This window comes from Typopeltis vanoorti, chromosome 10 (assembly GCF_054136105.1).
Source record: "Typopeltis vanoorti isolate ZY-2024b chromosome 10, IOZ_Tvanoo_1.0, whole genome shotgun sequence".
Taxonomy (NCBI): domain Eukaryota; kingdom Metazoa; phylum Arthropoda; class Arachnida; order Uropygi; family Thelyphonidae; genus Typopeltis; species Typopeltis vanoorti.
Window position 1 is genome coordinate 33,268,291 of NC_143558.1, and position 16,863 is coordinate 33,285,153.

General features: G+C 34.9%; 1 protein-coding gene across 1 annotated transcript in view; it reads right to left on the reverse strand.

The window, feature by feature from the left end:
- The window catches only part of hppy (MAP4K3-like protein hppy), a 452,362-nt gene that overhangs the window by 366,424 nt on the left and 69,075 nt on the right, over positions 1-16,863 (reverse strand). The window contains exon 4 of the mRNA XM_090399556.1: positions 16,210-16,274. Within this exon, the coding sequence (XP_090255682.1) occupies positions 16,210-16,274 (65 nt within the window). The remainder of the gene's footprint in view (positions 1-16,209; positions 16,275-16,863) is intronic.

The window sequence follows — 16,863 nt, forward strand, 5'->3', positions numbered from 1 at the left end:
ATTAATAGTATTTTTGTTATAGTCATTATTTATGAATGTGTCGCTGACAATTTTTAGTTCTTGTTTCAGGGCTTGTTGGTTAGAGCAAATTGTTGTAGCACTGTTTTTAAGGGTGTTAATGACTCCATATTTTTGTGATGGGTGGTGGTATGAATTAGCATGTGTGTATTGGCCAGTGTGTGTCGGTTTTCGGTAGACCATGAAGGATAGACTGCCTGAAGGAAGACGTGTGACTAGTGTGTCTAGGAACGGGAGCGAATTTTGATTTTCGATGGTAAATTGTATGCGTTCGTGTTGTTTGTTCAGGTGGCCAAGGAATGTGTTTAGCATTTATCGCCGTGCGGCCAGATCATGAACACGTCAACAACGTATCTAAGCCAGACTGTCGATCTTAGCATGACAGAATCAAGAGCCCTTTGCTTCAAAGGTTTCCATGTAGAATTTAGCAATTTGGGGGGGGTAGTGGTGAGCCCATGGCTGTACCTTCTTTTTGTAGGTAAAATTTGTTTTGCTACACGAAGTAACCAGACTGTAGTACGTGGGCAAAGAGGGCCGTAATGTCGGGCAGAAATTTGTTCTGTAGTAGGAGAATTGTGTCATTGATGGGGACATTAGTGAAAAGGGCAAAAATGTCAAAACTGACTAATAAGTCTTCTTTGTCGAGTTTTATGTTTTTAATTTTGTTTATAAAGTGTTGTGTATTTTTTATGTATATAACATATATGTATATTTTTATGTATATAACAATGGCTATAACAAAAATACTATTAATAAAATACTCCATAAAACAACAACAAAAACGAATCTAGATTACAGTAAAACCATAGCCATCCCATACATTAAAGGGTTAGCAGAAAAAATCAACAGAATCCTACAACATTATAACCTCAATGCCACCTTTAAACCACCCACTAAACTTAAAACCATATTCAACTCCTCTAAGGATCCTCTCCTCCCATTAGCAATTCCTGGAGTCTATTGTATCCACTGCACCTGTAACTTACTGTACATCGGTGAAACAGGATGGACAATCCCTATACGCAAGAAAGAACACATTAGACACATTAAATATAACTATTATGGCAAAGCAGGCCTCTCAGACCACGCCTGCTCAACACCTTACACCAAATCAACTGGAAAAGCACCCACTCTTTACGCCACACAAAAACCTGGTATGAAAGGAAATTTAAGGAAGCCTGCGAAATCCTGATAAACCACCCAAATATCAATAACAAAGATGGCATGAAAATTCCAAGGATCTGGATGGCACACATTCAGCCTATCTAATATATAAGATCCAGCATAAGTCAGGACTGTAGCCAATCTCCAGCTAGTATTAGAAACCTTGTACATTCCTGGCTGGAATGTACAAGTATAATCATGATGTTAATATATGTATATAGATAGATACTTGTTGTTGTGCCCAATGTGTTTTCTACAACCAACAGATAATACTAATAATAGGACTCTAGCGTTGATTTTATAATTTTTTTTTTCCCCACCAGAGGTCAGTCCAACAATTGTTGTGCGGTTGGTTAGTATCTTTTAACAAACCAGTTTGATTGTAGTGTAGCTTGTTTTCTGTGTATAGTTGTATGCTCCCGAAGATGACCTTGACATAAAGGTCGAAACGTCGAATGTAGATTTTAGTTATTTTAAACTAAAGTTTTTTATTCAAACACGGTAGTTGTCTCCAATAATTTTCAAAAATGATTCCCTGACTAAATTGAATAGCTGTTGTAATAGATATGGTATGAAGGTCAGCAATAACAAGACAAAGACAATGAAAATAGAACTAAAGACTAGAGACCTCAGATGGCATCAATGGCAATATCATATTAAAAATGAAGATATTAGGAAAGAACTTGACATTTTCGGCATCTAGGAATGCATTAGCAGAGTTAATCTCATGTGGTATGGTCACTTAAACAGAATGGGGAGAGAAAAGATTAGCAAAACAAGTGTTCTCTGCCAGGTTGGCAGGAAAAATATCAAAGGAAGACCAAGATACAGGTGGATTGATACAGTTAACAGTTCCTTAGAACAGCGCTTCCCAAACTGTGGACTGTGGCCCTCTTGGGGGATGTAGGTTTTGTTGGGGGGGGGGGGGGTGAAATAATGAAAACAAATTTAAAATATTTTAAGACTAAGTAGATTTTTTTTATTTTAAAAGAAACATATTTAACTTTTATTATTTATTATTTCTTTCTTGTTATTTTTTATATTTTAATGGAAAAAATTAACACATTGGTGTTGGTTTCCCAAACTTTGCTTCCTGCATATTTCGGCGCTTAATGAATATTAGTAAATATTGCTTATTCATATGTTTTCATTTCAAAGCAGTGGGTAATTGTATTTACTTCGAATGCTCTCCAGGGAAGCTCCAAATCTTCCTGTCCCTTTCATCACGCGTTCGTAATCGGGGACTGTTGATATTGACTTTATATACATATCAAAACTTGTTTTATATTATCACTGTCATCCGAGCTAGTTTTCTGTTACCAATAAAAGTTTCGCATATACTTCACACATGAAAAAAAAGCTTAAACAAGTTCATGTGGGGAGATAGTAACTTGCTTGCAGTGGTAAACAACACGTCCTCCCCTAACAGCCCACTATACTGCAGAGGCAATAAAAACAAGTACTTTTATTATGCCAGGTGAATAAGGTATGAGGAGTCTGTGTAATATATTTCTCAACAAATAGTGCAACAATAGAGACAACTGGATAAAAACACACTAATTAATGAATCACGTTCTCCCCCCCCCCCCCCCCATACAGAAACTATGCTATATAGACTGAAACAAAACCATGTTGCATGGGCAAACATAGTATCTAACTAAAAACTATTGTTATTAATTAGATGTGTGTGAGTTCAATTTCCCAAGGCAGCAATAAAATTCAAGCCGAACGTGTTTAAAATTCGTTAAAAGTGTTAAAACTAAGTAATATATATATATAATGAATGTTATGGAAGTTTCACGTATGGAATTTGGTTGAAGAGAGTTAGCATTTCAACTCAATTGTCAGCTATGCTTTTATCTTTCGGTTGCACGATCTTTTGTTAATACCGCACCAATCATATGCATTTCTTAATAACCTGTCATTGCTGTCTGTTTCGCGTTAGGCTTAATTACCGTAAAGGGAGAAAAGTCACAAAAGAGAAAAACGTTCCTGGTCCAGCGATTCCCTTATTCAGGTAATATTCACTAATTTCATGTTGTTAGTCTGTGGTGTGCCAGTATTGGTAAGTGGTGTTATTATTTGATCTATTCTACGTTAAAAAATTTAACCCTGAGATGGATAAGTGGCTGATAAAAAATTTTAAAAATTCTCGCGAACAATAAGAAGAAGCAGAAACAGACTCATAAAAAGGAGTATTTCATATTTTACCAGAACAGCCCACATCGTCTTCAGAACCAAAAGGTAAGAGGCAAAAAATGTAATATATGAATTTGATTTTTGCAATATTCGCTGTGTATGTTTTGTATTTAATATAAATACAATAAATATTATAATAATATATCTCTCTATTACGATTTTTTTTCGAGGGGGGGGGGGGCATGAAATATTTTAATTTTTGCAAAGGGGGGCCCTGACATCCAGAAGTTTGGGAAGCACTGCCTTAGAAGACAGAAATATAAGATCTACTAATGTTGGAGTCTTGACAGGTAACAGACTGATTTGGAGGAAAATTGTAGATAGGAAGTTAGTAATGATAATGATGTAAATTTTTCATGTAGTATGATCATATCCTGTACGCCCCTTGAAGGTACAAGAACAGGAATTTGATGATGATTGACTTAAACCACAATGTAAAATGATTACAACATGACAGAATTTCATGCCAGCTAGGGCAACACCTGGATTCAAATTTGGGAATGGCCTATTATATTTTAGAATTTTTACCTGAAGTAGATGTGATGATAGGCTGTTCTGATTCACATCAGAATTTTCGATGTTTTGCTATCTCAAGCTAGTATTATCAGAGGCACTTCAGTGGACACAAAACAAGAAACTGACCTGGATAACAAGGAGAGTCATGTGCATAGAGGGGGAAACAGTGGCGCTCTTTGTGGTGATTCCTGTCATCAATAATAACAGGTATAGAGCAGTGTGCCAAGATATGTTCAAGATCATACCATCAGTTACTAAATTCGGTTGAACTTGTGTTCCTGGAAGTGGCACATGTTGTGAAGAGTCCACTTTTTGGTTATCCATTCCCGATATATATATATATATTTTTTTTTTTCTCCCCTGAACAAGGTCTGTCTGAAATACTGAGTTCCAAATTGGCAGGAGATGCTGCAGACAATCTGATACATCAGTTTATTTTCCTATTGTAAAGAACCCTACAGAATTAACAAAAAATAAAACTTTAAGTATGCTAGATAACATTATAAGTTGGCCGACTGAAACTGTGCACACTAAAAATGTTTTATTTGCATACACTAAAACTATGAAGGCTACCTAAGGTCCACAAACCTGGAGCCCCATTGCATCACATCATGGATGACATAAATTGTCCCACTTATAAACTGGCTAAACATTTGGCATCCGAATACAACAAACACATCAGCAAGGCATTGACTTAGATAGAAAAACTTCATGCACTTTAAAACTACTATAGAATCTTCAATTAGAAGAGAATGATCACTTAATAAGTTTCAATGTGTCTTCCCTTTTTACAAATATTCCAGTAGATGATACACTAGTTCTTTCCAAAATTTATCCTCTGAACATTTGCCAACTTTTTATGTGCTCTTAAATCAGTTTTAAGCTGGAACCATCAACTCTTTAAACAAATTGAAGGTGTAACAATGATCTTCCCACTTTCACCTTCCTTTGCTAATGTATACATGGAATCATATGAATCTTTGACACTTTGCTCCCACCAAAACCCAGCTGAGGTATATAGATGATGTCTTTGCCTTTTGGCCAGATGGCCCATAGGTCTTCTCTAATGTTTATATTTCCTCAACAATATCCATCCTCAAATTAGTTTCACTGTGGAACTGTGGAAGAGGAAAAAAAGAAGAGGGTTCTAGCCTTCTTGGATACTTTAGTTACAAGACAAGAAGATTGGTTCATCATGTATTTAGACTACCATAAGCCCACACACAAGCAGACACCTACATGCTACTTCATACCATGATCCTGCACAGAAACTCAGAATCTTCAAGCCATAAGCCACCAAAACAGAGCAAATTTTGACCTTGGGGACCATCACTGCACCGAAACAACAGGCCTTTACTCATATCATTCCAGCAAAATGGATACACCCAAAAAAAAAAAAAAAAAAGCCTTGCCAACCACCTTAAAAAGAACAACAAATCTCATCCCCATCCCTAAACCAGACTACACATACATCATACTATACATCAAAGGTACAGCAGATAAACTGGACATAGAATCAGAGACAATAATACAAACCTCTAAACTAAGTAACTACCTTCCTGAGACCAATAAATCAAGGATTGCAGGACTTTCTCTCCTTCCCAGGCGTATATATATATACATAATACAGAACAGACAACCAACCAAAAAAAGAACAATAAATCTCATCCCTAAACCAGACTACACATACAGCATACTTTACATCAAAGGTACAACAGATAAACTGGACACAGAATCAGAGACAATAATACAAACCTCTAAACAAAGTGACTACCTTCCTGAGACCAATAAATCAAGGATTGCCAGGACTTTCTCTCCTTCCCAGGTGTCTACAGCATACCATGCCAGTGTGGAACTTAGTATTTCAGAAAGATAGGACAATATATATATACAAAACAGACAACCAACCAAAAATGGACTCTCACAACATGCCTTGCAAAAAGACCACTTTATCAGATGGAAAAAAAACCAGGCTACTTCACAATTCTCAGTTTAAAGCAGAGAGATTGTTCCTGGAAGTGGCTCAGTTCTACAGAATCCAGGTAACTGTAACAGCACCAAAAGTATGATCTTGAATAAATTTTGGCACACTGCTTTATTTATTCATCATCTTTAATAACAAGAATTGCCACAAAGGGTGCCACTGTTGTCCTCCATACACGACTGTCCTTGTTATCCAGGTCATTTTGTTTTTTGTCTTCAACGAGTGTGTATTGTTAAAGTGACCGATAATGCTAGCTTGAGCCAGTGAAACATCGCTTGTAAATAATTAATTCTAGTCAGTAAATTATTTATTTGTATTCCTAGTTATTATTATTATTATTAGTTTTCTGTTCCAGAAACTGCAACATGAATCATAGCAACAACTTATGGAAATTTGAACATGGAAATAAAATGATAGTGTTTTAAATCCTGGACAGGTGATAAAAATGTTATGACATAAGACAGCCAGAATCTTCATCATCATCAAATTCCTGACATGTACCCTCAAGGGGTGTACAGGATATGATAGTACTATGAAAAATTTACATCATTACTAACTCCCTATCTACAATTTTCCTCCAAATCAGTCTATTACTTGTCAAGACTCCAACATTATCATTATCAGATCTTATATTTCTATCGTCTAAGGCACATTGTACCGTATCAATCCACCTATATCTTGGTCTTTCTCTGGATCATTTTCCTACCAACCTGGCAGAGAACACTTGTTTTGCAAATCTTTCCTCACCCATTCTGTTTAAGAGACCATATCACCTGAGATTAGCTCTGCTAACGCATTTCTGGATGCTGACAATGTCAAGTTCTTTCCTAATATCCTCGTTTTTAATATGATACTGCCAATGATGCCATCTGTTCACGCCTTAAATCATTCTCAGGACTCTCATATCTGCGGTCTCTAGTCTTTGGTCAAGTATTTTACTTCTGACTCAGCTCTTAGATCCATAAGTTAAAACTGGTTTGAACACTGTCTTGTATACAGATAATTTAGTGTTCTGACTAATTTCTCTCTTATTCCATATGAATTTATTCAATTGACTTCCTATCATACCAGCTTTGTTGATTCTGTTGTCTATTTCCATATTTAATTTACCATCTTCACTAAAAATTGTGCCTAAGTAGCTGAAATGTTTTACTTGTTCCACAGGTTCCCATTCACAACAGTTGACATTTTCAACAATTCTACCTATTTTAATTGTTTTTGTCTTTTTAATGCTGACCTTCATACTATATCTATTACAACAGTTATTCAATTTAGTCAAGGAATCTTGCAAACTTGTAGTGGATATTTATTCAAAAGTATAACATAATCCGCATAAAGCAAAGATCTGACATTAACATCTCCAATTTTGATATCATGTTTAATACCACTTCCCTTCATAATGTGATCCACATAGATAATGAATAACAGAGGGGATAATGTACATCCTTGTCTCACACCAGATTTAACATGAAACCATCTTTCGGTACATCCTTCAATTCTAACTGCCGACTTCCAACTCAAATACAGACTAAGTATTACTTGATATATAATGCCCCATTGACACCATATAACTGTAGCATATTGAATAGCTTCTCTCTTGGCACCTTGTCATATGCCTTTTCCAGATCGACAAAACTTAAATACAGATCTCTGTTATATTCCAATGCTTTCTCGACTATTTGTCATAAAGTGAAGATCTGATCTTGACAGCCTCTATTTGGCCTGAATCCAGCTTGTTCTTCACCAAGCTTTTCTTCCACAATTCTTCTCAACCGTTTCTCAAGTATACTTGCATATATCTTGCCATGAACACTCATTAGGGAAATACCTCTGTAATTCTCACATCCAGTTTTATTTCCCTTTTTATATATGGGTACTATGAGAGCTCTACTCCAATCATTGAGAATTCGTCCCTCTGTCCAGGCTTTCTGAACTATGCAGTGCAGCCACTGTAAGACTCTTATACCACCATACTTCAGCATTTCTGGTCGAATATCATCTACTCCTGCTGCCTTTCCACATTTCCACTAATTCAAGTATGGATATGTATTCCTTACTCTATGCCTGTTGAGTGTTTTTTAACACTGAGCTGTCATCACTACTTGTTTCATTTGGCAATTTTTTGAAGTAATTATTCCATACTTCAAGGATATCTTTTGCTCCTGTTTTCATGTCACCTTTATCATATCTAACTTCTTTTACCGCACTCTTTCCTCCATTTCTAAGCTTCTTCAACAACCTCCAGAATATCTTATCACCTTCTTGATATTTATTTTCTATATTCTTGCCAAAGTCCTCCCATGACTTTTGTTTAGCTAGTTTTACACAGTGTTTAGCTTTCTTACATTTGTCTCTGTATTCTCTAAGAGCAAAAGCTGACTTATTTGCCAGGAACTTTTGATATGATTTCTTCTTTTTCTTCACTGCCTCTTTAACTTCCTGTGTCCACCAGGGAGTTCTGATTTTTTTATCCTTGCACACAACCTCACCACATGCCTCTCTGGCAGAATCAATCAATGTTTTCTTCAGAGTTTGCCAATGAATCTCCAAGGTTTGATTCCTGTTCTCAAACTCTTTCATTTTCTTTTCAATAATCTTTCTGTATTTTAGTCTACAGTTCACATCTGAGAGCTGCTCAACTTTTATTTGCTTTAAAACTTTCTTACATGTTATTCTTTTCAATATGAAATTCAATTTTATCCTGCTCAAGACTAAATAGCGATCGCTTCCAATTTCAAATTCTTTGTACACTCTGGTGTCTTGCACCAGGGAGAAAACATCACTATCAACAATAACATAGTCAATGAGACTTTTCTTATTCCTTGCCTCTTCTCTCCATGTGAATTTGTGCACATTTTTATGTTGGAACATGGTGTTAGTAATAACCAGTCCATGTCCTGAGCAGAAATCCAACAGGTATTTGCCATTATTATTAGCTTTGCTCTTTTCTCCAAATTTCCCCAAAATATTTTTGTATGTCTGACAATCATTTCCTACTCTGCTATTTAGATCCCTAACAAGGACCAACTTTTCCTTTTTCATTGTGTCAGTTGCTTTCTATAAAGACTCACAAAATTCCTCCGCTTCTACCTTAGTAGAATCTTCTGTGGTACCATAGGCACAAATAAGTCTCATTGCCCAGTTCCCCATTCTGATATTTGCCCACATCACTCTACTTGAGACTGCCTGCCATTCAAGAAGATTAACCTCGTATTTTGTGTTGAATACTATGGCTACTCCTTCTTTTTCTTTAATTTTCATTGCCTGAATACAACATTTTGTATTTATTGCTCAGAAAGGTCTCACTAGTTTTTGTCTTTTTTGTTTGAGTCACCCCTATTATGTCGATCTTGTATACTTATCTAATTCCTCCACTAGCTCCATTTCTTTGCCATTCAGGCTTCTTATGTTGATAGTACTGATCTTTAACTCTGGTGATGTTGAGTTGGGGTTTGTTTTCAGATTTCTTACAGTAGCTGACTTTTGGCTGTTCGCCCTGGTTCCCTGGTCTAAACAACGGGGGCCTTGTTTAACCTTGCGATGCCCCACCAGGCATGAAATTTTGTCATGTTGTACCATCATTTTTTATTTTGGTTTATCCAATAAGAATATAATTTGGTCAGCTAAATTCCAAATTGCCAGCTCATCCTCGTTCATTCAGTATCCAGGTAGATACCCAACAAGGTGCACCACAAGAAGGTGAGAATTGGACATTAGGTCAGAAGCCCTGGTCGGTTCTCTGCATTCCTTTAAAGGCTGTGTGGCAGTCTCCTCTCAGTTATACAGTTTTGACCCTTAAGCACCCCGAGAGCCAGAATCTTAGGTTTTAAATAGAAGTTATCAGGGGACTATTTTTTTAAAGGACTCCATGAATAAATCTGCTAAGAATGGAGAAAGTGATCCTGGCTCTAGACATTATTTTTACTGGTAGTATTTATCATCAAAATGTAAAAAACATCAGAGCATCCATGCAGTTTGCTGGAGTCAGGAGGGAGAAAAGTTCTTGTAAACAACATAAGGTGTCACTCCTATAGAGTAAAGGCTTAGCAGGAAATCAAGTTGAGTCTAATATTAAATCATTTGCTTTCTCAATGAAGTGCAAGGATTCTTGGAATGGATTCTGTTCTTCCTGTATGAGTATATTAACCTTCATAAACATTCAGATAAACTTTGAGAGGGCGAATCTCTGGCATCTACAATGCTGTATAAAGAAATTACAGCCTTGAATATTTTTGGAATAAGTGTTAAGGGTGGTCAGTAAATTCTCTGGGCCAAATTCAGAAGTCTTTTATTAGATAATTTTGCCTGGAATGCTATGTTAGCATTATATTAGTGTCTAATAAGACACTGACCCAACTACAATCTAAATGTGTGCTAGTCATTAAGTTTTCCATCACCATCTAATTCCTGATAAGTACTATCATGGGGTGTACAAGAAATTTTGATAGTACATGAAAAGTTTGCATCATTACTAACTTCTTACTGATAATTTTCCATCAAACCAATCGTTATCTGTCAGGAATCCAACATTGTTGGATCTTATATTGCAGTCTTCTAAAGCGCACTAATGTATGCCAGCTTGAGCTAGTGAAATCAACCTAGATCTTAGTCTTCCTCTGGGTCTCTTTCCTGTCATTCTGGTAAAAAAACACTTGTTTTGCTAACCTTTCTTCTCCCATTATGTTTAAACGACCATACCACCTGAGATTAGCATTGCTCATACATTCCTGAATGCAAATAATGTCAAGTTCCTTCCTAATATTCTCAGTTTTCATTCCCCCCACCACTGATGTCATCTGTATTCTCCTAATCTTTCTCATAACTCTCATACCTGTGGTCATCTCATCATTGATCAAGTATTTTATTTCTAATCCAATGCTCTAAACTATAAGTTAAAACTGGTCTGAATACTGTCTTGTATACAGTTAATCACTAATTTAGTGTTTAGACTAATTTCTTTCTTATTCCATATAAATTTATTCAGTTGACTTCCTACCATACCAGCTTTGCTAATTCTGTTGTCTACTTCCATATTTAATTTGCCATCTTCACTAAAATTGTGCCTAAACATCTGAAATGTGTTTCTTTGTTCTGTAGGTTCTCCATTGAAGATGCAGTTGATGTTTTCGATCTTCCAATCTATTTTCATCTTTTTATTGCTGGCTTTCATATAAAATTTATTACAGCAGTTATACAATTTAGTTAGAGAATCCTACAAACTTATGGTAGATTTATTTAGGGGTGTAACACCATATGCATAAAGTAATGAGCTGAGATTAACAGATTTGATAGCACTTCCTTCATAATGTGATGCATACATATGATGAATAACACAGGAGATGGTGTGCACTCTTGTTTTACATCTGATTTAACATTAAACCATCTTCCTATATCTCTTTCAATTCCAACTTCTGGCTTAACTACTGAAATATGGACTATGCAATGCTCAATATAATGTTCCATTTACTCCATAACACTGTAGTGTTATGAACAGTTTTTCTCTTTGAATCTCTTCACATGCTTTTGTCAAATCAACAAAACTTAAATACAGATGGCAGTCCCCGGTTAAGTACGATCCAATTTACTGCATTCCGTACTTACGAACGGGCTCCCAAGGCTCCCCATAATGATAATTAATAATTAAATCAGTGTTCCCAAACTGTGCACAGCAAAATATTCCAATATTTTCACTGAAATAACTGCACAAACTACACGCTGCAACTGTTAGGTAGGCCTATGTTCTGACTTATGGCAATGTGGAAAAATTCTGATACACTAAGGGTACCGTGAACCAAAAAAGTTAGGGAACCACTGAATTAAATAATTAAATTAATAATTCAGGAAATAGTTTCTTCAGTACATGTAAACAAACTCATGTGTATGAGTTTGTTTTTACATTCTGTTTGAATTAAAATAAAAAGCACAATAGTTTCTGAAAATTATTATTATTATAGTAAAAAGGTATTATTATTATTACACTGTATTATTATTGCCATATATGAGCCATTATAGTACTGTTATTATTATTACCATATATGAGTGTTCATCAGGGATCCGAGTTACATACAAATCCGACTTAAAGACGCCTGTATTTGCTATTTTTGTGTAATTTCTCAACTATATGTCTTAATGTGAAAATCTTATCCCATTTCTATTTGGCCTGAACCCAGCTTTCTCTTTTACAATGTTTCTTAGCCTTTTTTTCCAAAATGTCTGTATAAATTAACAGGAACACACAGTAACAGAAATTATTATTTCTGGTACTGAGTGTTCAGTAACATATTACAGAAATTTAATTCTTCTTGAATTTTATCACATGCCTTTGCCAAATCAATAATACTTAAAATACAGATACTTGCTATATTTGTATGATTTCTCAACTATTTGTTTTAATGTGAAATTCTCATCCTAACAAATTCTATTTGGCCTAGCTTTATATCATACAATGTTTCTTAGCCTTTTTTTTTCTTTTTTTCAAGAATGTTCGCATAAATCTAACAGGAACACTGAATACAGAAATTGCCCTGTTACGTTGTTGTTTTCTTAAATATTTTACCTCTATTGTTCTCCTTGTGCCTGCTGAGATCTGGCTTCTAAACTGACTTTCTGGGGCCGTTTCTCTCTTCGATCTCTGACAAAATTTATTTGTTTATGCTGCGCCAGTCAGAAGTTCTCAGTATACAGTCATGGCCTTGACAATCTTAAATTCCCCTTTTTCCTCTAAACATTGGTTCGATATTTTCGTGAGTGGTAAAATTCAATCTCTTACTCAGACAAACTCAGGTATACATGGGAAAACACATTTATTATTTATCTAAGAACATTACATTTATATTTAAACAACACATATAATCAAGCAAATTGAGGTTAATACTAAAATACAAGTAAAGCAGGGTAATAATAATCAAACAGATAGGCTATTTAAACACACTTATGAGAATCTAATGTTCATTTATATCACAAACATGGATGTCGGTATTAAACTTGGTCTAGACAACTTATGAATGTAGACTACCAGTCCAATTCAATTAACATAACACAGGAAACTGTCTCAAAAATCTCTCTTTCTTCTTTTCTAAACTGTCCATTTTACACCTTCATCACCAATAGATAACACAAAAAAAGGAAGATTTGTACATTACCACCTTGTTAGATGACTTCTCGATCCTTACGTCTGTTCTTTGTTATAGATTGTCCCTCTGTATGATGGATTGTCGTCACGTGCTCGTCCCAAATTCACCACTTGTTTCTTCTGGGCTTACAAACTTTTTGCATCGCCGCTTCTAACACAATTTACCTTCGAAGGAATCCTTTGCTGCTTTCTCATCAGTCAGATCCACACAGATGGTCTAAAACTCGAACGCTGCCATCATCTCATGTTATATTTTCTTCAACTCACGCCGCTCAGCAACGGGAAACACGCTGCCACTTTGCTGTCTTCACATGTCTAGTCAGGTATCAGACATGCTGATCCGCTCGGGAACTTCGAGCAGGAGACCCGCGGGGGAGGGTCTCCTGCTCGAACACGCAACCAGAGAGCACCACAGGAACCAGGAGAAAACATAAAAAGAAACAAAAGGAAGTTTCTCTCAACAATGTGAATTCGTTTTAAACCCCCCTTATAGTGCTCCAAACTTGTCTACGACGCTCTCCCATTTGCTGTCTCCGAGTGACGTCACCTCCTTGCTGTACGTGCATCGCTTTTTTCGGGGAACGCGAATATCTTGTGCATTCCACAAATGCTTACTCATCGCTCATTACATCATCTTTGGTAGTCAAACTGCAACCTTTGAACTTTCATTTGCACGATGATACATGACTTTATACATGGCATATTTTAACACTGATGTTTTTGACAAATTAAGATTCCATCTATATTAGACAATAGCTTTAAACATAGTACAATTTAATATTTATTTCCTCCTTCAATTTCATTTTAATTTAAGATTCAACCTCTTCTTTTATATTTAAATTCCTTTTTAAGCAAAGTTAATATCTGCATCTTCACATAATATGTCTGTTTTGCCAAGATTACAAGTGTGCTTTTGCTTGATATTGTTCTTCTTGATAAATCTTGAATGGAGCAGTTCTATTCTTGATAGAGCCATCATTCAAGATCTAACAGCCCTCAGATTCAGTTTTAATTTACCTTTTACAGAAAGGTGCTATGAGAGCTCTACTTTAATCATCTGGAATTAAACCCTCTGATCATAAGCCTTCTGAATTATGTAGTGTTGCCATTGAAAAACTTTTACACCTCCAGCAGTGACATCTGCTGTCACTGCTTCTCTCATTTAGCAATCTTTCAAAGTAATTACTCCATTTCTTCAATATTCTTACTTTGGTTTCAATGACTTTTACACACTACTTCACTTTCTTACATTTTTCTCTGTATTCCCTCAGACTAAATGGTAACTTAATTGTCAGAAACGTTTGATACTGTCTTCTTTTCCATGACTGCCTCTAACTTCCAGAGTCCAACATTCTGATTTTTCTATCCTTGAAAACAATCTCATCACATGCCTTTCTGGCTGAATAAATGTTTTTCATCAGGATATGCTACTGAATCTCCAAAACTTGGCTCTTGTCTTCAAAATCTTTCATTTTTTCTTCAATAACATTTCTGTATTTGAGTCCATAGTGTACCTTCAAAAGCTAATCAACTTTGATTTTTTTAAAAACTTTCTTAAACATTTTTCTTTTCAATTTGATATTCAATTTTATTCTGCTCAAAGGTAAATGGTGTTCACTTTCCTATTGCAAATGCTCTGTATACTCATGTTTCGAACCATCACAAAAATATTATCAACAATAACATAATCAATGAGACTTTTCTTATTTCTTCTCTACATGTGAATTTGTGTACATCTTTATATTAGAACATGGCATTAGTAACAAGTAGTACCCATACCAAATAAGAAACCAGCAGGTACTTACCATTATTATTAACTTTGCTATTTTCTGAAGACATTTATTTCTACATATATGGTAATCATTTCCTACTGTACTGTTTAGATCTCTGACAATGACCTTTTTTTTTTTTTCCTTTCATCAGCTGCCTTCTGTAATGCCTCAAAAAAATTCCCACAATCTTCCTTAGTAACCTTCTGTGGAGTGATAGGAACAAATAAGTCTCACTGTCCAATTCACCATTCTGATATTTGAACACATCACTCTACATGATGTTGCCTGCCATTTAAGATTATCCTCATATATTTAGTGTTAAATACTCTAGCTGCTGCTTTTCCCTGATCATTATTTCTGAATATAATATCTAGTGTGCTTAGTAGATTTATATCTCACCTATTTTTGTCTTATTTGTTTCAGTAACAGCGATTATGCTCATCTGGTACTAATCCAATGAAATTTTTCATTTTGAATGAATATGTATTAATGTTCATGATAAGTGTAAAACTTCACAGTTATCATGGAAAATCCATCTAAAACACATCCAAACCCGTTATCAGCAATTAGGAACTCTCACAGTTAATAAAGACATCTTTGTATTAGAGAGAAGACAAAATTCCAAAATGCTACAAATCCCACCACCAACCCAGTGTAATAAAAATTAAGGGCTCATTTTACATCATATCTCACCCTTTCTTATTAAACATCTCAACCATGAGGACCTAGGATATGATGTATATACTTTTTACCACCACCACAATTATATGTACCTCTTAGTATCATTTGCATCATATGCATACTTATGATATTTGCAATGTACCTATAACTATTGAACTGTTTATTCCTATTTTTTGAATATTGTAATTTACTTGCGATTTTTAATACCTTTATTTGTATATTTCTCTGGAGAAAAAAAACCTACCGAAAAGTATACAATAAATCTGAATAGTATTATTAGTAAACCTTTTTTTTTTTAAATTAATTTTATTATTTCTTTGTAGCTAATATCAGCAGTCTCTTTTAACAAATTTTACTGCATTTACAAACTGGAATAATCATTATTAGACTTGAAATATTAAGCTGCAAAGAGTAATGTTGAAATCTTAGAATAAATGAAAAATTCAGTATTGTCTTCTCTTAAAACATTTTCATTGCCAAAATATCATATTTAAAAATACTTTAGTTTTGGATCTATTTTTTTTTCTGCATTTATTATAATGCTTACATAGTTTTCACTTCTTTTTTTTTTTTTTCTTTTTCTGACTAATGATTCTTTCAAAATATACTGAAGTTTCACCACTGTTTAAGGTGAAACTGAATGCTACCTTTAAATGCAATAAAGAAAACTACACTTGCATTGCTTGTAAATTATTTGATTTTCATCAATTCAAAAAATTTGCATTACACTAGCTCATACTTACTGTGATATATATCTTGTAAGGAGCCACCACCACAGTACTCCATGCATATCCAAAGTTTGTCACGCCTAAAATAAAATTTATAAAATAATAAATAATAATAATAAGAGCAAGCCATAAGCTTCTACAATTCTTAGAGTTATATTTTAAAATTACACCTCTTCAAATTGCAACTGAATTATAAATATTGAATACTGAAGCAGTATTCAATAAAATATGTCATTATGTTCTTGATATCTCTCTCTCTCTCTCTCTGCAAGCAGTTCAATCTCTATACGAGGACTGATAGATTTTTGCTTCCAAGGAGGTGAAAAACTCTCAACTCCATTTTGACTCACTCCAGATCTGCAGAGCAGCAGACATGCAGGAAGTGAGGCACTAAATGGAACATACAATAATCAGATAGCACCAGATCTGGATTGTATGCTATTAGAAGCTCTATGATATTCTCAAACCCTGTGCTGTTAGAAAATGTACTAAGGGCTTCTATGCACCTTCCATTCTGATTGTTCATGTGGGAGATAAAACCATAACCCCCCCCCCCCCCCACATAAGAATATGAAGAGAAAAAAATGATAGTTGTAACACCCAAGGCAAATTAATATAATCACATATAACACAAATTTCATCTATAAATATGAAGAAACTTTCAAGGGA